This window comes from Elephantulus edwardii, unplaced genomic scaffold (assembly GCF_000299155.1).
Source record: "Elephantulus edwardii isolate Elephantulus edwardi_28Jun2011 unplaced genomic scaffold, EleEdw1.0 scaffold00268, whole genome shotgun sequence".
NCBI classification, from domain to species: Eukaryota; Metazoa; Chordata; class Mammalia; order Macroscelidea; family Macroscelididae; genus Elephantulus; species Elephantulus edwardii.
In genome coordinates this window covers 264169-285611 of record NW_006400018.1, presented here as the reverse complement: position 1 = coordinate 285611, position 21443 = coordinate 264169, and the positions used below count along the sequence as shown (strand labels likewise).

General features: G+C 57.3%; 4 protein-coding genes across 4 annotated transcripts in view; 1 reads left to right on the top strand and 3 right to left on the bottom strand.

The window, feature by feature from the left end:
- MTA2 (metastasis associated 1 family, member 2) overlaps positions 1 to 3015 on the bottom strand; it is a 7229-nt gene extending 4214 nt beyond the window's left edge. Inside the window, exons 1-5 of the mRNA XM_006899830.1 lie at positions 2988 to 3015; positions 2373 to 2440; positions 1962 to 2055; positions 276 to 393; positions 98 to 161 (exon numbers count right to left, since the gene is read on the bottom strand). Of these exons, the coding sequence (XP_006899892.1) occupies positions 98 to 161; positions 276 to 393; positions 1962 to 2055; positions 2373 to 2440; positions 2988 to 3015 (372 nt within the window). The remainder of the gene's footprint in view (positions 1 to 97; positions 162 to 275; positions 394 to 1961; positions 2056 to 2372; positions 2441 to 2987) is intronic.
- Positions 3016 to 3767: 752 nt separating this feature from the next.
- Positions 3768 to 13833, bottom strand: EML3 (echinoderm microtubule associated protein like 3). The gene is made up of 22 exons (XM_006899829.1): positions 13517 to 13833; positions 12544 to 12723; positions 12216 to 12462; positions 12003 to 12116; positions 10803 to 10870; positions 10107 to 10230; positions 9705 to 9875; positions 9472 to 9541; positions 9266 to 9376; positions 8933 to 9028; positions 8461 to 8616; positions 8166 to 8307; positions 7563 to 7714; positions 7367 to 7492; positions 7141 to 7272; positions 6653 to 6720; positions 5656 to 5744; positions 5489 to 5586; positions 5270 to 5357; positions 4655 to 4753; positions 4304 to 4434; positions 3768 to 4205 (listed from the first exon to the last, which is right to left on the bottom strand). The coding sequence occupies exons 1-22, from the start codon at positions 13536 to 13538 to the stop codon at positions 4002 to 4004; spliced, it is 2688 nt and encodes an 895-aa protein (XP_006899891.1). The 5' UTR covers positions 13539 to 13833; the 3' UTR covers positions 3768 to 4001.
- Positions 13834 to 14327: 494 nt separating this feature from the next.
- ROM1 (retinal outer segment membrane protein 1) lies at positions 14328 to 16046 on the top strand. The gene is made up of 3 exons (XM_006899866.1): positions 14328 to 14917; positions 15466 to 15712; positions 15831 to 16046. The coding sequence occupies exons 1-3, from the start codon at positions 14328 to 14330 to the stop codon at positions 16044 to 16046; spliced, it is 1053 nt and encodes a 350-aa protein (XP_006899928.1).
- Positions 16047 to 16415: 369 nt separating this feature from the next.
- Positions 16416 to 21443, bottom strand: part of B3GAT3 (beta-1,3-glucuronyltransferase 3 (glucuronosyltransferase I)) — a 6698-nt gene continuing 1670 nt past the window's right edge. The window contains exons 3-6 of the mRNA XM_006899865.1: positions 20608 to 20782; positions 17743 to 18103; positions 17280 to 17570; positions 16416 to 16922 (exon numbers count right to left, since the gene is read on the bottom strand). Coding sequence (XP_006899927.1) covers positions 16824 to 16922; positions 17280 to 17570; positions 17743 to 18103; positions 20608 to 20782 — 926 coding nt within the window. The 3' untranslated portion in view covers positions 16416 to 16823. The remainder of the gene's footprint in view (positions 16923 to 17279; positions 17571 to 17742; positions 18104 to 20607; positions 20783 to 21443) is intronic.

Here is a 21443-nt window from a genome sequence, read left to right as displayed (position 1 = left end):
GTGTGTCTCAGAGCTGGAATGCTGACCCTGTGCCTGATGACAATTCAGTCAGAAAAGCTATCCCTCCTTCCCCTTTCCCCAAAGTAATCTTTCTCACCTCCTTTTCCAGGTACTGGCTCAAGATATCGGTCTCGTTCAAAAGTGTCACACTGCACTTCCCCCTGTAGGAGAACAACCAGAAGAGCTTGAGTGAGCTCCCCATGTTCCCATCCCAGCACATCAACCCCTCTTCTCCTAAGCACACACAGGCCACCCCCATCCTGATTGTCCCATACCGTATGTGGGTGGCCGGTAAGGATTCAAACTGACGAGAAAGAAAAAGCTCCCGGTGTTTGAGTTGATGCCGCTGCTGCTCTGACACCCCTGGCTGCTTCGATTCTTCCTCAAACTCTCCTGGGATATTAAGGAAGAAACCAAGTCAGAAACCAAGCCAAAAAGAAGTCACCTTCAAGATGCCAACCCAGGGACAGCATTTCCTATTTCAGCTCTGTTTCTCTCACAGTCTGCAGGCATCTGCCTTCCATGGCCCTACCTTACCAGCTTTTGCTCTGAACACACTCTCCTCCGCGACTACAGAGGACTCTGGCTTTCCAAGATGAATGGTCTGAGGGAAGAGCTGCACACATCCCATACCCAGCTGGTGAAGATACTCTCACAGAGCACTGACACTGCCCACACCAGGCCAAGGGAGAATATCACACTCTTGCTAAACCAGCCTAAGGTCCAGGAACCCAACAGGATGAAAGTACATCACACAGGATTTGTGCTCACTAGTTCCTCTTTTCAAATAGCAATAGATTGTTGACTCCGAAACATCACATGCAACCAAACAACTACTGCTCATTTTCTTCTTGTCTGGTCATAGTTTGTGGGGCTTTCAAGGACAGTCCCTTTCAAACCAGTGCCAAAACCCTCCTCCCCAAAGAGCTGCAGCTTTGCCCTGAACCCTTGGTAGAAAGGGTTAACTTGGCTCTGAGCCAACCAAAGGAGGCGGGGCAGGACAGCCCTAAGCGCAGGCTCATTGGTGTATTGTTCCCCCGACCCTGGGGGGAGGGGGACTGGGGGACAGCAGGCTCCACCCCGCCCTGTAAGCTCCGGAAACTGGTGCTAAGGCAAGGGGGACCACACCTCCTGCGCCCCTTCTGATTGGACAAGGCCAAGGTCAGCCCCTGCCAGATGGAGCTGGAAACCCCAAAGGGACCTGGGAACTTGGTAAACCAAGCTCCTCAGTTAACCAGTTCATGCCCAAAGCAGGCAACGGAGGGGGGAATTCTCCTGAAAGGAGACAAGATGGAAGAAAATGAAAATAAAAGCAATTAAGAAATAGGACAAAAATCGGGGATATTGAAGGATGAGCAATACAGACATGCAAATAAATACACGTATGTCTAAAGACATAAAGAGAAGTCAAGTAAAGCAAAAGGAAAGGGAGCAATGAAAATTCGAGTGGAGGAAAAAAAATGGGAGAGGAGAGTCCAGGTCAAAGCTCCCTGAGTCTTCCTCTCTCTGCTCCTTCCTCCCCCCACCCCCCCCATGTGTCCAGTTCCCTGCTCTCCCAAGTTTGTCAACCCAATCTCTTCCTCCTCACCTGACCTTCCTGTCACCGCTCAGTGTCCCACCACACTGAGAGCTGTTCCAAGGGTTCACCCTCTCTGAAAGCGCTTCCTCCCCCGCCAATCTGAATATTATCATCTTTCTCTCAGACAGACACACACATTCTCATCCACATCACATCACAGAGAGCCCACATTCTGGCTCTCCTTATCACGGCCCCTCCACCTTGCTCCCAAGCCCAACATGTAAAAACAAGCTTCCCTCCACAGACCAGTCTTTTTTTCCCACCCGCAAACTCACCCCCTGCCTTGGGCATGATCCCAGGGAAACATGTGCAAGCGCATGCCCAGGCTCCAGACCACGAGAAGGGGAGAAGGGTGTGGGGTTGGGCGGTTAAGGACACTCACTGGCATTACTGTCTGCCAGGCTGTTGAGATTACTGGAGATGTCCCTTCGCCGGAAAAGGCACACCACCTTTGCTTCCACATTTCCGTTTGCAGTCTAGGATCAAAAGAAATCATGTGAAGGTGGAAATGCACAAAAGACAAGACTCACAACAGACGACATGTGTCTAAAGGATCCCAGAAATGCCCAAAAAATTACGTGTAGAAACTTATATTCAAGCACCGGTTCCAAACCCCCTCCCCTGCCCCCAAGAGACAGAATCATCGCCAACTCCCCACAGAGCCCTGCATTAGCCGCCTTTCGTGAATGCACTGAATGAATGAATGAGGACTTAGACCCCGTCCGAAGTTAGAGCCCTCCGAAGAAAGAGCCCATTGGGGATGGGGCCCCCCCACCAGCCTCTGCCCACTCACCTTGTTGAGCTCCTCAATCCGTCTAACCAGGTAAGGATTGCTGGAGGAGTTCTCAAAATAAACGTAATCTGTAAAGGGGGAGGGGGAAAGTCGGGGTGATCAGAGGCGGAGATGGGGAACGCCAGAGCCCCAGGATGGAAGGAGAAAGTCTCCCCGAGCGAACCAAAAACCTGGAAGGGTCGGGTCCAGGCGGAGGGGCCGCCGCGATGTGGCCGCGGGTGGGGGGCGCGACGAAGGCAGCGGGGAGGGCTCCCCACCTCCGCCGGCGCACCGACTTCCAAAGTCGGAGCCTGCACTCCGAAGTGCAGAGACACGCAGCAGGCGTTCCCCCCAGGCGGGGCACCAGGACAGAAAGCCCCGGGGTGCTCCCCCGCGCAGGGCGCTCACACCTCGGGGCCCCCAGCCCCACTCCCCGGCCCGGGGGACCCCCCCACCGCCGCCCTCGGAGCGCCGCGGGCCCCGTACTCTCGCGCCCGGTTCCGGTTCCGGTCCACGCCGCGCCAGGCGAGGGTCCCCGGGGCTGCCAACTGCTGAATCCCCGGCGCGCGCGCCCCCAAAAGCCCCAACCCCTCTCGGCCCGATCCCCCGCACGCCACCCGCCCGGGGGAGACTCACCCCCCACTCGGTACATGTTGGCCGCCATGGCCGTTCCCGCCACCGACTCCGGCCGCACAAAGGGGTCCCGGCGGTTCGCAGGCGCGGGGTGCGGGTCTAAGCGAAGCCCCCAGAGCGGGACTGGCGTTTCACGAGATTCCTGCTCGGGCCCGCGCAGCCGGCGCCTCCAGAGCTTCAGCCGTCGCGGTTCATCCCGGCCCGCGCTGTCGCTGTCGCCGCCGCTCCGGCTTCACGCCCGCGACTCCGAGGCCGGCGCCGGTCCGCTCGGCTCCTTCCGGAACGAGTTCGGCTCGGTCGGACCGAAGCCAGGCTCCAGCTCCCCCACGCCCTCGTCGAGCCCCACTAAACGTTGGGCCCCCCGGAAAGCTGGCCCTGCCCGTCTCCGAGCAGCCCCCTCCCGGAACACCTTCGGGCGATCCGCAGTCTAAGGCCCAGCCCTCTGCTCAGGTCGGAGAGCGAGACCTCACAGAAGGCCTACTTCCGGAAAAGATTCGGTTCCTTGCGGCCAATCGCGGCCCGTTCTCGGCGATTTCCGTTGCCGCTCGGCCCCGCCCCCAGAAGGCGGGAGAGGAGGGAGCCTACATTAACTCTCTCCTCGCTGGAGCTCAGCGGCCAATAAAGACGTGTGCGGTTTGGCTCTTAACGAGATCATTTGCTAGCAGCTGTGCCTGTTATTTGCCTAAGTCAATCTATGTTCCCTTCTCCTTCCTGCACGCCTCTCCACCCCCATGGGGCCCCCGAGGCGCCCCTGCCATGCCCCACAAAAGGACCCGGGAAGCCACTTTAGTTTTGGTTTATTGCCCCCTTTGCAGTCAACTGGAGTCGGGGCCCGAGCTGGGGGCGCCCGGCTCGGCCAGTGGGTCTGTACAGTGTATGCTGGGGTCCATTCGTCTCTTCTGGGTAAAGGCGCGCTCGGGAATGTCTCGAAGTCGCGGGAAGGCTCGGCCTCTAGTTCTGGGAGATGCGGTGGGATGGGGGCGCACGGAGAGGCTGGGGGCCTGGGTCCCGCCGCCGTCAGACGTCGAGGGAGGAGGCGGGCGACAGGGACGGAGTTCGTGAGGGCGTGGCCGGCGCCAGCCCCGCGCCCCCGGCGCCCAGCACTCGCCACTGGAAGATGCTGCCGTCCTTGCCGCCCAGGGAGATGAGGTGCGAGTCGTCGTGCGTGAACCGGACGCTGGTCACGTGGCTGCCGTGGCCCGCGAAGATGCGGCTCGGCGCCTGCCCCGAGGAAGGCGGGTTGCAGCGCCGGGAGGCAGCCGGCCCCGCCCCGCCCCGCCCGCGCCAGGCCCCGCCGCGCTCCGGGGGCGCCCCCTCACCTTGGCGCGCGCGCACGGGTACTGGAAGAGGTGCACTTTGCAGAAGTCGTCCGCCACGGCCACCACGCGCTCGTTGTGGGAGCGGCACAGGGAGTTGATGTCGGTCCCGTCGGAGCCGTCGGGCCACACGCCTAGCACAGCGGCTGGCCTCAGCCCGGCCTCCCCCACCCCGCACCCGCGCCCAGCGCGCGCGCCTTCCGGACAATACAGCCTCCATCCCGGGCCCCCTAGGGGCCGCCGGAGCAGGATCTACCGGTTTCCTGACTCCTGCCCCTCGACAGGCATTCCCAGCCTGGGGCTAGCCCCACCTGATTTCCCCCCACACCCGCAAGGTCCCGCGCCCCTGCTCACCATAGACGTGGAAGCCCAGCACGCAGGTGTAGGTGGCCCACTCGCGATCTCTGCTCTCATAGCGATTCCGCAGGAGCTTGCAGCCCGCAGTCACATCCCCTAGGAAGAGGAGCCCAGCCAGCTCAGCCTCGCCTGCCCCCCAGGCCAGCCAGCGCACTCTGCCCTGAAGTCCAGGTTGGGAAGACTGGCCTGAGGCGGTGGAGCATGGTCTAGTCACTATGGCAGCGGCCACCCTGTCCAGAGCAACCCTCCCCAACCCTCCAGCTTCTGAGTTCTTACAGCTTCTCCTCTGTAACTTATATTAGACACCTCAACCCCTCTGCCCCGTCCTGAAAAACATCCAAAAGAATCTATCTTAGTGCATTATTTGTCAACTCCCTCAAGTCCTTGTGGGAACAAGATATGTATAAAACTTTTTCTCTATCATAAATTTTTCCCATGTAGTACTGTCCCCATCTCACACTCATCTCTACCTCCCTATCTGACCACCCCTTAGCTTGGCGCATCCTTTATCTCACCCTTTATCATCACCTCCTAATGAGGAACCCCCACCTCCACACAAGTCACATGCACTCCAGTTACCCTCTCCCCACACCCTCCCATGCTGCCCCTCACAGTAAAGAATCTCATAGTCCCCAGAATTGGACATGATGAAGTTCCCATCCTTGGACCAGTCGAGATGAGTGATGAAGCTGGAGTGACCCTGCAAACAAGGGTTAAGTGGTTTACAATGTAGCCACCATTTCTCTGTCCCCAGAGTCCCCTCGAGACATCAGACCTCTGCCAGTCTTATCTGCTGTGACAATGCCCCACCCTCTACCCCAGCTTCCTCACCACACAGCGGCCAAATCGGCTAGACTTGGCACCATCACTGGAAATGCTGTAGATGTAGATCATGTTGTCATGGGAACCAATGGCCAGATACATCCCATCTGCAAAGATAGTCACTCAGAGACAGAGGGACCAGGAGGGATCTGGGGCCCAGGTAGGGTGGCTCTTACCTGGGCTGTAGCGGACCACTGAGAGCTGCTCATTGCCATCGGTGACGTCCGACATGATCTCTCTGGTCTCTGTATCCAAAACCAGCCACCTGGAAAGGATGTAGTGTGAGAAGACACCCAGGCACCTATGCCAGGGAAGGGTCAGGGTTGGGAAACTGGGAACCCTCAGAGAAGTCCAGAGGCTTCTCACTACCTTCTTCCCCCTCCCCTTGGTGGCACTGTTCACCTTATAAGCCTACTGTTTGCCTGAAAGGTGATACACAGGGGTGAGCCTCAAAGGTTACTAAGTGCCACAATCTCTTCCACCAGTCTATTTGAGATCAGCAAGCATGGTGATCTTTATTATTTGGAGCTCTGTTCCACATTTCTCCTCACTCTGTCCAGCACCCTCTACTGTCATCCTTTTTAAAAAAATTTTTTTACTTTATTATTTTGTGTGTGTATGTGCCGTCGAATTGGATCTGACAGAAGGATATTGCCCCTCCTTCTCCAGCAGAGCATCTGGTGGATTTGAACGCACAGTTCTTCTGGGATTGCCGTGCACCTTCCTGCCACTAGGCCACCAGAGCTCCCTTGTCATTCCTTTTAGAGTGGTCAGCACTATCCAATCCCAGTCTCTGGCCAGCAGAGGCTGATGTTCATGTGGTCCACTACTTTGGACTCACCATTATATTCTAATGCTGGGAAGTGAGAATGGCGGAAAGGTTCTCTCTGAAAGAAGTCCAGAATCTAGACCAGGGGCCCACCAGAAGGGTCTGTCTCTCCTCCATGCCTCCCAGCTTCTCTACTCTGGATTGCATTCATCTCCATTTCCCAGCGGGGGGAAGGGAAAACAGTAACCCCAGGAGCAGAGGAGGCCCAGGCTGCAGGAAGGACTGAGCAGCAGGAAGGTTGGTCATCTGAGGCTCCTGAGCAGGTACCACTCTCCTCCGCTTTCATTCCCAGAGCCTCCCCCGACCTCCCTGCTTCCCTCCCAGGACTCTTAGCTCCCTCTCACCTCCCTGTGCTTAGACCTACGGCCACAACTGCCCCACTGGGGTGGAAGTCAGCACAGAGGCCAATCTCCTAGAAGGGAGAGAAGGTGAATTCAAGTGAAGGAACCAGGATGGATGGCCTGTCAGAGCTGCCTCCTCGCAAGGAGATCAGGAGGAAAGGGACACCACATTTGGGATGGAACAGAGGAATCACTGGAGCCTAAACAAGGGGTGTACTCAAAATATGTCACTGAGGCCTCCTGGCCGGGCAAAAGAGTAACCACCTGGTGGGTAGATGAGGGGGAGGTCTAAAGATCCCTGGAGGGGAGAGGCCGGGAAACTAGGGGCAGCAGCTTATAACAACCGATGCAGAAGACTTAATACCGTAAGAGCCAGGTGGGCTAGACCAGTTCAACCTGGCCACCACTATGAGCAGAAGAAACGAGGATCTTGGGGAATGAGGGGTGCCTCAGGAATCAGGAGTAGGGGATTCAGGGGAACAGGGCTCTACCTTGAGGTCGATGCTCCAAGCCAGTGCGTGGCCCTCACCATCCCACAGGCAGAGCTGCCGGTCATGTCCACAGGTGAGAAAGCGGTTCTGGGATGGATGTGTGCAGAGGCCCCAGAGCTCATCGGTGTGGCCCTGCGGCAGGCACGAGGAGGTCACCTTGGCCCCTTTCCAACAACCTTTTGCACCCCACTCTCCCCACCCCCGAGCGAGCCCTTGGCCCTCCAACCTGGATGACTGGGGAGAAACCCTGGGCCAGATCTCCCCTCAGCAATGCGTTCTTCGTGGTCCCCACAAGCAGCTCAGAGCCAGGCCCCTCAGCAATGGCCCGCACAGCCCCAAAGTGCTCAGGGATCTGCCGAAGGATGTCAGAAAGTCAGGGCTCAGGGATCCATCCCCACCTGCCCTCCCAGCCCAGCCTTTACCTCCGCCTCCTGGAGGGCCTCCAGCGTGGGCCCCCACTGAACCAGCCGGCGGTCCCGCCCACCGCCACTCAGCACTGTCCCGTCCCTCCGGAGACACAAGGCGAAGATGGAGCCCTCATGAGCGTGGACCTGGGCCACTATCCCGTAGGTCTCTGTTGGCAAAGCCCCAAGTGGGTCATGCTGCTAGGTGCAGAGCAGGGGCCACCTCAGCCATCACAACAGAAGGGAAGAACTCCCAGTTGTTGAGTCTGATCCTAGCAGCTGCTAACATGGCTACTATTCCCCCAATTTACAGACAGGAAAACTGAGGCTCAAAAAGTGAAGTATCTCCTCATAATCTCCAGAAAACGAGTAGCAGAACTAGGATTTGAACTCCAGAGAACGAGCAGCACAAGTAGGATTTGAACCCAGTAGCTGGTAAATGCCAAAAATCCCAGCACATTCCTTTTATCATGCTACCCCAACCCTTAAACCAGCCCCCCATAGTTTTTCCAGAATACTCCAGTCAGAACTATGAAGCCTTAAAGTTGGGAAGATAGGAAGCTCTCTCCTCTGTCCCTCTTGGCCCACTAGGCTTTCAAGAAATCACCCCCAACCACATACCTTTGGCCCCACCCCTGCCTGGAGTCTTGGCATCTGAGAGGCTCCGCCCCCAGGTAAGAATATTTCCCTCTGAGTCCCCAGTAAGAATGTCTCCATCCGGGAGGAACACAAAGCAAGGGATGAACTTGGGTTTCTTGTATTTCTGGAAGGGGGAACAGAGAGCTGAGGTCAGAGAACGGGGCTCAAAGGCACAGGACAGGAGCAGGGTGGGGTAGCGCTGATCCACAGCCCCCAAGTCCAGCTCTGCCGTCTCCATCTACCCTCCCCCACCTCCTCATGGACACCCACGCCTCACCCCAAAGACACCCTGTTTCCGAGTGAGGGTCCCGTTCCCAGGAGCCCCGGTGGCACCACTCCAGTTCCAGAAGTGGACGTGAGATTTCCCACTGGTGACGATGCAGCTGCTGTCACGAGGGCTGAAGCCAACGGCCAGGACTGAGTCATTTGTACTCTAAAGGGAACACACTACATTCAGCCACCCTGAGCCCTGAAAAGCCTTGTCCCATGTGACTCCTTCAATCTGCCTCTTGACAGCTAGTCTGCAGAAGTCCTCAGACAAGACCCTGGTCCCCTAACAGCACTAATCCCAGCCGCTATTAATCATCCAAATACCTAAAATACTATCCCTTAAGAGGTCAGCACTCCTACAGTCCCATTGTACAGATAAAGAAACTGAGGTTCAGAGAGATTAGGAGACGAGTCCTCTGATACAGCATGCCCACCTCCCCAGCCTCAGAGACCCCGTTCAAGCTACCCAGGCTCAGCACCTTGATCTCAGCCAGCTTCGTGCCCCGACTGGAGTCCCATACTGACAGCATGTGCTCATTAGAATCATCCACCACACAAAGAAAAGCACCATGATCCTGGGGGTGGGGGACAAATGGACAGGCTGGGGTGAAGCCTAGGAACTTGGGGGCCCATGGTCGGTAGTCTGGGGGCGCCTGCACAGGTCCAGAAGGAAGAGGAAGCTGATACTTGTACTTCTCTTGGCAGAAGCAGCAGGGTGGGATTCAGGAAAATTTAGGCCTTCCTGGTGATGGACAGGAGAGGGTTCTTGGGTAAGGAAGATGGGAGTCTTAGAGGCTTTAGGCCCAGCTTACCACGACTGAAAAGGCCAGGGCCCCCACACCACGCTCGAAAGCCCCCAGTCCAATCTCCTGCAGCTTCAGCAGTGTCTCCGAGTCCCACACATGGACCACGGGCTGCAGAGGCTGGTGGAGGAGAGAGGGAGGAGATGAGGAGGGGTCCAGTCGGGGGGTGGGCAGCAGCTGGGCTGGCATTCCACCCTGTCTGCCTGGTGCCTCACCTTTCCATCCTTGTCCACTCCTGCGGTCTGTCCTGAGGCTACGCGGACACCATCAGGATGAACAGCAAGGCTAAGTGGGAAGGACACCCGCTGACTGAAGGAATCTCTTCCCCATGGTTGAGAGCAGTAACACTCTTCTCTCGTTCTGATGACCAGCCCAGACCTCCTTCTTGCCAAGCTCACCACCTGCCCCTTGCCTGCAGCTGCCCACTCCCAGGCTCCAGGCCCCTCACCATCGAACGCAGTCCGAATGTCCCCGGTAATGTCTCTGGCCACCTCCTCCAGGGCCCCCAGGGCCTCCCCCAGGCCGATAAAGCACCACTACGCAGGCAATAAAGTAGACGACCTCCCCAGAGCGCAGCACAAAGAGGTTGGAGCGGGAATCACGGCCCCTGTACCCATAACTGGGGTGAGAATCAAGGTCAAGGAAAGGGTCCTAGCAAAGGCAAGGTAAGGCAGAAAGGAGAGGCCAGCGCTCCAGGCTGGCAGCACCATGGGCAGAAGGAGGATTTGGAGGGTTCCCATCCCCATGGACCCAGAGGTCATTATAAAGAAGGAGGCGGGGAGAAGGACAAGGTCGGGGGGGGGGGAGGGGGAAAGATGATCCTTTCCATGGGACTCAAGGTGCAGGATACACCCAGTCAAGGCTGAGGGTCTCCGGGGGTGGGCCAATGGGCAGCTCCTCAAGGCTGCGGATGCCAGTTGGGATGTACATGGTGATAGGACGCCCTCGAAGGAACATCTTCACTGAGATGCCCTCTACAGAGGAAAAGGGGCAGGTGTCAGCCACCTCCCTGCAGCCTCTCTTCCAGGAAAGCCAGAGTACACCGCTGACCCCAAATATCACCAAAAAAAACTCCACAAAATTCTTTGCCATCGAGTCAATTCTGCTTCATGGCAGCCCGTGTGTTCGTTACATGATAGAATCGCTCCACAGAGTTTTCTTGTCTGTGATCCTTACAGAAGACCAATAAGCCCTTTATTCCATGGAGCTGATGCATGGGCTCGAACCACCAACCTTCATGTTAGTAGATAATTGCAAACTGTGCCACTCAGGGACCTCCTGCTGTTGTTGTGTGCCAGCACAAACTGAGTCAGAACCGACCCATTGCTGACCCTCCAGTGGGTTTTCAGAGGCAGTTTAATCACAAGGGAGGACATTGCCCGTCCTTCTGCTGCGGAGCAGCTGGTGGATTCAAACTGTGTGCCTTCAGGGTTGCAGCAAAGATTCTTACCACTAGGGCACCAGAGCTTCCCTCAGGGACTTCCTATAATTTACCAAACCTCAGTCCAAATCCTAAAAACCCTCATCCCAGTTCCCCTTTACATACCCAAGTTATAATTGCTTCGCCTAGATCCAGGGCCCCCGGGGCTGGAGAGGGGATCTTTCCCCCCACGGCTGTTGGGAAGAGAGAAAAGCACAGAAATTGGGGTTAGATTTCAAGAGCTGAGAGAAAGTAAGAGCATAAGAAAGGTCACTCCATAAAGCACGGGCCCTCTGCAGGCTTTTAGTTTGCAACTTGTGTTTACCGGTGGGGTGGGGATTCTGAGCCCCATTTAAGAGATAAGAACATAGAGGCTGAAGGGGTAGAGTGGTGCAAAGCTCGAAAGAGGCCATGCAGGATGTCAGGAGGTCTTTCTGCTTCTTAGTTCAAAACCTCTTCTCCAGGTCACAGGCCCTCTAGTGTATCACATGCTTTTCCTTTCTTATCTGTAAAATCGGACCAAGGTGAATCCAGAAAGCACATTAGCGCTATCTATCTATCAGGGATCAGGGACATAAGCAAGAAAGTCCTTACATTTCAGAAAAGTGACAGGTGCATTCCAGAGATCACTATCATTGGATGACAATAAAGGTATCACCTCTTTTTGGAAAATAAAGGAAGAAGTAGGGATGAGACGTAAACAAAAACACAAGTGTCCTGGGGCAGGGACCTATCGCATGCCTTCAAGTTGGAACCATAGCTGACCCTCCAGTGGGTTTTTAGAGGCATTAAATCACACAGAAGGAAATTGCCCTTTTCCCAATGAGCAGCTAGTGGAATCGAACTGTCTGCCTTTGGGATGGCAGCACACCTCCTTCCCAGAGCCACCAGAAGTCCCCTCTGGAAGTAAAAGTTGGTAGACTTGGGTGCTGAAAAAAGCACAGAAGCTGCCAGTAAAGCCTCTTGGGATCTTGGATAGTGTGTTGGGATATGGCGGAAAAGGCATAGGAACTGGAGTCAAGAAAGCTGACTTCACATCCTGGCTCTCGCTGTGTGACCCCAGGCTAATGACTGACCCTTTCTGACTACTCTCTCACCTGTTGGCAGAATGAAACCTATCCCCTAACCCAAGGATGCTGGGGGGACCGAATGAGATGGGGTAGGTCTGGCACAGTGTAGGGTACACAGCAGGCGCCCCACGAGTGTTCACTCCTTTCTTCCTGTTGGGCTTTGAGGTCCCACACCCTGCCTAGGGCAGGGAGGTGAGAGCTGTGGAAAGTCAGCCTGAGTAAGCATGGGGCGGGGCGCTGGGGGAGCCTCGCCCACCTCTCTGTGCTTCCTGACCGCAATAACAGGTTGGCTGAGGACGCTGCCTTCCGGGAGAGCTTCTGCCGAGGCCGCTCCGAGGGGGATGAGGAGGAGGAAGAATTTCTCCTTGGCCTAGTGGAGGCATAGGGAGGAGGCAAGGGTCACTGTCATTCCTCCACTCGAATTCCTCAATGCTCCCATTTGGCCCAGCCTCTGCCACAGGCCACCTACGTGTCAGTGCGCTGTGGGGGCTGCACGGGCTTGAGAACCCCCGGGGGGCCAGGGGAGCCGGTGCCACTGCTGCTGCTGCCCCCTCCTCCTTCAAACTGAGTCCCACCAGGCTCTTCACTGCCCTCTTGAGGAGGCTGCGGCCCATTGCTCAGGCCCGGGAGTCCAGGGGATGGGATCTCCAGCGCCTCTGTCTGGGTGCCTCGGCTCACCAAGGAGGGACTGCAAGTGGGGGGCAGTCCTGGGGGCGCTGTTGCGGCGCTGCCGGGGAAACGACAAGTCAAGCTGATGCTCTCAGAGGACCCAGGAAGAAGGCAGGAGGTGGGCTGACATGCATACCTGTCCCTGGAGGGAACAGGTGGGACCGTGCCCAGCAGGGGTGCAGGGGGCGTCTGTAGGCGAAGCAGGCGGAGGGCTTCTGCCAGGGCCGCCTTCACCAGCTCCATTTCCTCCTCTTGCACCCGAAGCCGCCGGCTCAGGGCCTGCAGGGCCTCCGGAGCAGGGCCCTCACCTGGGAACGGGGCGCGAATCACTCGGAGCGCACCTGCAGGAAGGCTGAGGGGGCTGTCTCCCCCATGGCGCATGCATGTTCTGCAAAGGCGCCCCCTTCACACAGCCCCAGGCTTGGAGGTTCGCCCAGAGGGGAGGAGACGGGGTGGTAGCGGATCAAGGGCCTCCGTCTGGCAGGCCAGGCAAGGAACCTGGCAAAACTCCTTTCCTGCTGCCTTCTGAGCCTCCTGGAAGACGGGAGTACCATGGAGTACCAGGGGAAAATATGGAGTACTGCCGAGGAACGTGGAACCATGGAGAGGTGCAGGACTGGTGGGGGGGGGGCAAATGACAGGATCCCCTCCTCCCCGCGGAAGAAACCAAGGGCTCCAGGGAAGGGAGCCCAAGAGCAGAGTCACACCGAGGGACCCAGAGCGCCGGGGATGAGACCCGGGGTGACAGGACAGAGTTATCTGTGGAAAACAGGGACAGGATGAAGGTCCAAGAGTTACGGGGGGGGGGGGGTCAGAACTGACCCGAAACACCAGAAAAGGCTCAGAGCAGCATGGGGGCGAGCAGGAACCCCTGAGGCGCCCACAGTGACCGCGGGGGTTCAGCGACGTAGGGCAAGTTTGAAATGACAGCAGGAGGACTCGAGTAACTAGGCAGAGCAGCCGACGTGCAGGGGGAGATGCTCAGCGCCCACGGGGCGGACGAGCACGCGGGGACGCCATCGGGCAGCGGTCGCGCACTGGCAGCGCCCGACGGGCTGGGCGCTCGGGGAGGGCACGCCGCCCGCCCCGCCTCGTACTCACCGGGCCCCGCGGCTCCGTCCATCCGGCGCCCGGGCTGCTCCGCGCGGCGGCGGCGGAGGAGGCGTCTAAGCCGCGGGGACCATGGCCGGGGAGAGGGGAAGGGGAAGCACCCTGGGGCGCGCGCGCAGGGCGCCGTGCCACCCTCGGGGGCGCTGTCGGGCGAGGGGCAAGCGGGCGGAGGGGGCGCTATGGGGCGGGGGCCGGAGTCGCAGGGCCCGCCGGGGCCTCGGGCTTTCCCGAGGGACGCTCGGCTCCCGGGGGTGGGCGGCGGGCCGGTCCCGGGCCCCAGCGCCGCAGCACAAACAGGCGCCGGACGCCGAGCCGCCAGGAAGCGCGGGAGGGGGGCGGGTCGGAGTGGGGGGGGCGGACTGGCTGGTAACCCCTCCCTGTCCGGGCCTTGGCCGGGGCGGGGCAGCCCGCTGACCCCCTCACCCCGCCCGGCCTCCGCCCTCCAGGCCCTTCCGGGATCCCCGCCCCCCGAACTCCCTGGGGAGTCTCCACCCCGGGTCCTGAGCCCTTGGGACTGAGCCGGGCAGCCCCCCCAACTTCCGCGAGGGGCAGGGGCGGGGTCACGAACTAGGCCCTCTGCCCGGGGGCGGGGCTTGTCCTTGGGGGCAAGGCCAAGGCATCCCGAATTGGGACTGGCAGGGCTCCTCGCGCGCGGAGTTATTAAGTCTGGGAGCCGAGGATGGCCAGGGTATTGGGGTCAGAGTGGCATTAGCCCAGCTCAAGCCGAGCGTCGCTGACTCAGCATCTGGCCCGGCCAACCCCAGCCCCGACAGACTTGCACTCCCTCGGGCAGAGATGGAAGATGGCACCGGTGCTGCCCCTGGTGCTGCCCCTGCAGCCCCGCATCCGCCTGGCACAGGGGCTCTGGCTCCTCTCCTGGCTGCTGGCACTGGCCAGTGGCTTCATCATCCTCTGTAGCGGCCACCTACTGGTCCAGCTGTGGCCCCTTCGTACCTTCCTGGCTCCCTCCTGCGCGTTCCCTAGCCTGCCCCAGGTGGCACTGGCAGCGGGGGCAGTGGCTCTGGTTACAGGACTGGTGAGTGCAGGAGCCAGCCGGGCAAGCCTGGACGCAGCTCGGTACCCTCCCTGGAGAGAAGTCTTGAGCCCACTGCTGCTGGCCGGTGCAGTCGTGGGCGGTGGCCTCTTGCTTCTGGCTCTGGGGTTGGCCCTGGGTTTGCCTGGGAGCCTGGACTCAGGGCTGGAGGAAGGCCTGGGGGCCGCCTTGACTCATTACAAGGATACAGAGGTGCCAGGGCACTGTCACTCTAAGCGACTGGTGGATGAGCTGCAGTTGAGACATCACTGCTGCGGGCGCCATAGCTATAAGGATTGGTTTGTGGTCCAGTGGGTCAGCAACCGCTATTTGGATCCTAATGACCAAGATGTGACTGAGTAAGTGCTTGGCTTCTCCACCTTCTCTACCTGGCCCCAGCCTCCCTTCCCTCCTGTTACCTGCTAACACCATCAACCCAAAGGACAAGAATAAGCACCTGGTGCTTAGACCAGGTTACAGCTCTGCCTTTTACTGATCCTGTCCTCAAGGCATGGTACCAAACCCATGGGACCCATTTCTAATCTATAAAATGGAACTAATAGTCTGGGTCACAGCAGAGGAAGGATCCTGGGTGATATGGTGGATTAATGTCAGACATCTAAACACAAAGGGGTTTGAATTCTCTTGTCGCTCCTGCGGAGCAAGTCAGTTAGCTTCCACGATTTAAACCTTTAGAACCGTAGGGCTCTGCTCTATCCCATGGGGTGGTTTTAAATGAATGGCAGCAGGTTGTCTGGACGCTGAGGATTGCCGTAGAGATCAATGAGCCGTGCATGCCAGGCACAGAGGAGAGCCGTCAGTAGGTGTGCCCCTTCCCTGCTCTGATGTCTCTTCTCTCCCCGTCCTCTGCCCTTCCCCATCCTAACACGCCCCTCTCACTTTGCAGTCGGATCCAGAGCAACGTGGAAGGCCTCTACCTGATTGATGGGGTCCCCTTTTCCTGCTGCAACCCCCACTCACCCCGGCCTTGCCTGCAAAACCGGCTCTCAGATCCCCATGCTCACCCCATCTTTGATCCCCGGCAGCCCAACTTAAACCTCTGGGCCCCAGGGTGTCATGAGGTGCTGCTGGTGTACCTGCAAGGGCTGGCGAGTACCCTGGGTGGCACACTGGCTGTCACCTCCCTGCTACAGGTGAGTCAGCAAAGATTCCTCAACCGGCCCCCATCCACCTGGGACCCCTTGCAACCTGGATCCTCCTGGGATTGCCAACCCGCTGATCTCTCTCTGTCCCTCCCTTTTCCCCTCGCAGGCTCTGGTGCTCCTGGGCCTACGGTACTTGCAGACAGCGCTGGAGGGGCTCGGCGGGGTTATTGATGGGGAAGGAGAGGCCCAGGGCTATCTCTTTCCTGCGGGGCTGAAAGACATGCTGAAGGCAGCCTGGCAACAGGGGGGGGTAGCCCCCAGACCAGCCCCTGAGGAGACCCCACCTGAGGGCCCTCCTCAGGAGGGTCCGCCTGAGACCTAGTGGCCTAGAGCTTAGAGTGAGGTGGGGGCAAGTCTAGAAACCTCACAACCCTCTACCAAGCCTCCCAGTGGGGGTCCCTGGGATTAGTAGGGGGAGGGTAGTCAGCCAGCTCGACCAAGTGTACTGAGTGGACGTGGCAGACCACTGGAGAATGGAATGCCGGGAAAGGGCTCAGGAGGAAGTGGAGAACATGAACTCAATAAAGCTTGGAGACTGAAGTCACTGTCCTTCTCTTCGAGGCCGGGTGGGGACCCTGAGGAACTCACATATGTCTGTCAGAAAAGCCAGGCCTCCTAGCTCAGCCCAGGTGAAGAGGTGAGATAAGATTGCAAAAATCCAGCACGCCCAGTGAAGGAAAGACGGGCTCTCCCAGATTGAGATTCTTTATTCCGGAGGTAGGAGGGGGGGTCAGCATGCTGAGGTGGGAGGGTCCAGCCCAGCTCCTCCAGCCCCCCCAGTGCATGCCCAGCCCCAATAAGTTACCCCATTACTCAGCAGCCCTCCCTCCTGAGTCCATCTGTCCTTCTGCTCTGCCCCACGTGGCTGACCTGGCTCAGTACAAGGGCCACTTGTCCCCAGCCCGTGGGCAGGACCACTTGGCAGGCAGGGGGAAAGGAGAAGCCACAGGACCACACCCTGGGGCTGGAGAGGCAGAGGGGCCACAGGCGCTGAGGGATCAGGACTTGGAAAGCCACAGCCTGGGCAGGCCAGATGCCCAGTCCTATGTGGTCCACGGCTGTGAGGAGGTGGTCATCAGCTCTTGGTGTGTGGCCAGCGTCACACCTCAATAGCTGGGTCTGAGCCCCGGCCCTGCCGCTGCAGCTGCTCCTCCTGCTTCATCTTGGGCTTCTCTGTCCGGGTGTGCCACACCAGCACCTGTGTTGGGAGGGTTTCCGTCAGAGCACGGCCGGCCAGAGCCCGCAGTGTAGAAGATACCCCATTCCTTTTACACATGCAGGGCAGGAAGGCTGTGGTGTCACCAGACTGGCTCCTCATCGGGCCCTTGCCCTCTCTGTGCCACTGGGCTTCTTAAACTCTGGAAGACAGGTGGCAGGAGGCCACTTTCCCTCCCTGGTTCCCGGCTTCACCTTCAAGTCAGCAAGGCTGCATCGGAGATCCTGAAGGTGCTCCTTGGTCCAACTCTATCCCCGGGCCCTGCACTCTGGGCTTCCTGCCACTCTCATCACCAACCCATCCCAGAGCCTGGTTTGGGAGCCTGCGTCCGGCCCTTACCCGCGTGCAGTTGGCAGCACGAGGCTCCAGGTCCTTGGGATCCACAAGGTGGCTCAGGAGACTGCTCTCCAGGTGGCCCCGTGGAGCAGTCCCATCAAACAGGGCGCTGGGCTTGGCCAGAAGCAAGGGGAGGGCGACAGCAAATCCTGCCATATCCATGGGGAAGGGCCTGTTGGGCTCCCACGCCGTGTGGAAGCCCACAACTCGGCCATCCTGGACCCTTGGGCCCTCGAACCTCAGGCCACCCACTAGCCCCACGGGCCACACTGAAACGCCACGGGTCCAGCGCATCTGAAAGTCAGCAGAGAAGAGAGACAAGGTGGCCCAATAGGAGGTTGCTCTCCCCCCCCCCCCCCCGCTGCTCCTTTCCCAGCAGCCACCAACACTGGTCACCAAGGCAACAGATAAAGCTGCCTCCACCTGACCTCCCCCAGCCCATCCCCAGCCCCACCCTAGTGCTCACCTCCTCAAAGAGCTCCCGACTGTAAGTGTTGTCATCATCAGCAAAGTACACGACTGCCCGGGTCCCCGGGGGAGGTGGGTCCTTCTCCCCACCTACAGCACCCCCTCCACCCCGGAGCCAGTCCAGGGCCTTGTTCCGCTGCTCCACACCACGAGGTCGAACCCAGCCTGGCTCACCTTCCCGAAGCCGCTGGGCTTTGGGGGTGAGGACCACCAGGTGTGTGAAGAGGAGGCCAGAGGCAGCCAGCAGCCCGGAGACGAGTGGGGTGGGGCCCTCAGCATCCTCCACCAGCAGCCAGTGCAGCCGGGGCACCAGGCTCAGTGTCTGGGACAGGCGTACCAGCTCCGCCTTCTGCACCAACCTGCGGGGGAAAGATGAGCGGGTCCCGTATGCCATCCAGCTGAGACATGGGGCTTCTCCCAGGTCCCTTTAAGCACCTCCATGGCTTGGCCCCCAAGCTGCCCACTGACACTTACCTGGCCTGGCCCTCCAGTCTTCCTCACCCACTTCAACCCTAGGCTTGGCTGTGAGAGAGAGATTCTAAGCTAAAAGCACCGTCTTTGGAATCTCTCGGCTTTGGATTTGAATTGCAGCTTTGCAACCTACTTGATGAGATGCCTTGACAAAATGGCTCACTCCCCTTAACTCTCAATTTCCTTGACTACAACATAGAATAAGGGAGTGCTGGTGGCCTAGTGCTAAGATGCTGCATTGCAATTCCAAAGGCACCGGGTTCAAATCTACCAGTTGCTCCTTGGGAGGATGGGCAACCTCCTCCCATACAGTTTTTTTTAAGTTATTATTATTTTTTGTGTGTGTACCGCCAAATCGGATCTGACTGGTACAGGAGGAGACTGCCCCTCCTTCTCCAGCAGCGCACCCGGTGGATTTAAACTCTGTACCTCTGGGATTGCAGTGCAGCTTCTAGCCACTAGGCCATCAGAGCTCCCCTCTCCCATACAATTTACTGCTTCTGAAAACCTGCTGGAAGGTCAGCTATGAGTTGGTTCCGACTCAAGGACACACAATAACAACATGGGAATAGGGCACTGTGGTGGCGCAAGAGTCAAATACTCAGCTAAGAACCAAAAGGTTGATTGTTCAAACCCACCCAGAGGCTTCTCGGTAAAAAAAGACCTAGCCGTTTCTGTAGATCACTCTGTGTGCTGTCGAATCAGAACTGACTTATAGGCAAGCCTCCAATGGGTTTTCAGAGGCTGTAAATGACACGATCAGAGATTGCTCATCTTTCTCTCACAGAGAAGCTGGTGGATTTGAACCAACTGCCTTTGAATTTGTGGTGCAATTCTTTACCATTCGGCCCCCCAGAGCTCCCTTCTATAAAAATGACACCTTAGGAAACCCTTTAGGCAGACCTACGCTTGTCATGTGGGTTGGCTGTAATTCCAAACTCATTCCACGGCTCCACGGCATCCAACAAAACAAAGCAGAAATGTTATAGTGTTGGAAGGATTAAACGAGAGAATGATGTTCAAGGACAGCAGCGAGGACCAGGCCGTTCCACCACTGTATGTGGGAGACTTGTATTCGAGGAGGCAGGAGGCTCAGTCCTCTGCAGGAAGGGATGAATGATGTAGCTGAGTTTAGAGAATGAACTGGGAACATGCGGCTTGGCCTCTCCTGGGCTTCTTTACCCTGCAGATCTGCCTGTCTGTCCCTGGAGTGGGGAAGGAGCACCAGGGTGGTCTGCAGCCTCCCATGCGAGGGTAGGTTAGTCAGCTGAATCCAAGAAGATGCGTTAGTACACAACCCTTTTGGCTACAGATCTAAAGCCACACTGGCCAGTTGTTATTATCTGTAATGAAGTGAGACACACACACACACACACACACACACACACACTCTCCCTCTCCTTCTTTCTCTCTCTTTTTAACATAAGGCCCTTAGCACAGGGCCTGCAGATGTAAACCCGGCAGTGGTTCTGAGGATGGCATAGAGCTGGGTGGTGTTTCATTCTATTGTATGTGGAGTCACTATGACTTCCAAGCCAACTAACTCAACAGCATCTACAACAACAAAACCACCCTTTTTAGACCTTCCTACATCAGCAACGGTGTCTCTCTGGAGACTAAGGTGCGTCTGATACAGGCCATGGTCTTTGCAATCACTTGTTATGCATCAGAGAGTAGGACAATGACTAGGGAGGATAGAAGGAGAATTGATGCCTTTGAGCTGTGGTGCTGGAGAAGAGTATTGAATGTACCATGGACTGCCAAGAAAACAGATTCATCCTGGAGAGGGTTAAACGAGGTTACTCCTTGGAGGCAAGGATTCTGGGGCTTCTTCTGACATACTTTGGACATGTTGTAAGGAGGGACGGGTCCTTGGAGAGGGACATCATGCTTGGGAGGGTGGAGGGACAACGCAGGAGGGGAAGACCCTCTATGAGGTGGATTGATTCAGTGACTGGGGTAATGGGGTTAAGTGTGTCAGAGACAGTGAGATTGGCACAGGATAGAGCAGGGTTTAGGGCTGTTGTACATAGGGTCGCTATGAGTTGCAAGCGACTCGACGGCAAATAACAACAACAACATCAGAAAGGTCAAACCCCTTTCTAGTTGAACTTCAATGTTCTCTATCTTCCTAGCCAAAGGGTCCCTCAGGACAGAGTATACACTCACAAGCAAGCTGGAAATTTCCTTAAAATCTCACTATTCCATCTTAATAGAAAAATAGCCATCTCCCACTCCCCAAATCTTTAAACAGAGATGTACTTCCTTTATCCAGCCATTTGATTTGCTCCGTTTGAAGAACATCCCATGGCCCAGCTGCTCCCCAAACTACTGCCCAAACACCCTCTATCTCTTGGTCTATGCAGCCCACCTGGGGGTACCAGAGCCATACCTGGCATAGGTAGGGGTGATAACATAGATAGTAGGCAGCGCCTCGGGTTCAGGGGGCTGGGCGGGGGCTGGAGGCGGGCGTCGGAGATCTGCTTGCAGCTGGGAAATCTTCAGATCCTTCTGCCGAAGCTGCTCTGCTGCTGCCCTCAGGGGAGGGAGGCAGTCACACGGCTGGCCTGGTCCCAGGAGGCAGGTATGGATGGGGGGCAAAGGACCACAGCACAGTGAGCATCTTAAAGGGCCCAAGTTTCTCAGTCAAATCCTAGTCAAGGAATCCCCTTAAAACGCCAACCAAACCCATCTCCCCTACATCGATTCAAACTCATTCATGGTGACTGCACTGGGTTTCTGAGGCTGTAAACCTTGACGTGAGATTACCCATCTTCTTCCAAGAAACTCCCAGTGGACATGAACTGCTGACCTTTTTGGTTGGCAGCCCAACCTGCAACAGACTACACCACCAGGGCTCCTTACATACAACCTTAATAGCCTTTTCTAAACCCTCCCCTAGTGATAGAGCATTCATTGCCTCAATTGTCTCTGAGTGGTGCAGAGTCAATGAGCTTGGTTACTAACTGAAAGCTTAGAGGATTGAGTCCACCCATAGGTGCTGAGAAAGAAAAGCTTGGCTATCAGCTTCTAAAATAACCCACTGAAAACTCCACAGAGCACATCTCTACCCTGACACACACCAGTGTGCCATGAACTGGAACTGACTAGATGTTCTTGACCATTCTTTTTTTTTTATTTTTTTAAATTTTATCTTATTATTTTTGTGTGAGTGTACCATCAAATCAGATCTGACCGGTACAGGAGGAGATTGTCCCTCCTTTCCCG

Excerpts from the sequence above, each read along its gene's own strand:
- EML3 (XM_006899829.1), bottom strand. The coding sequence starts at position 13,538 with ATGGACGGAGCCGCGGGGCCCG. Across the intron at positions 7,715-8,165 it reads AGGCAGGGGTGGGGCCAAAG|AGACCTACGGGATAGTGGCC; the intron begins GTATGTGGTTGG and ends CTTTGCCAACAG. Across the intron at positions 4,754-5,269 it reads GGACTATGAGATTCTTTACT|GGGATGTGACTGCGGGCTGC; the intron begins GTGAGGGGCAGC and ends TCCTCTTCCTAG.
- ROM1 (XM_006899866.1), top strand. The coding sequence starts at position 14,328 with ATGGCACCGGTGCTGCCCCTGGTGCTGCCCCTGCAGCCCCGCATCCGC. Across the intron at positions 14,918-15,465 it reads AATGACCAAGATGTGACTGA|TCGGATCCAGAGCAACGTGG; the intron begins GTAAGTGCTTGG and ends CTCACTTTGCAG. Across the intron at positions 15,713-15,830 it reads CTGTCACCTCCCTGCTACAG|GCTCTGGTGCTCCTGGGCCT; the intron begins GTGAGTCAGCAA and ends TTCCCCTCGCAG.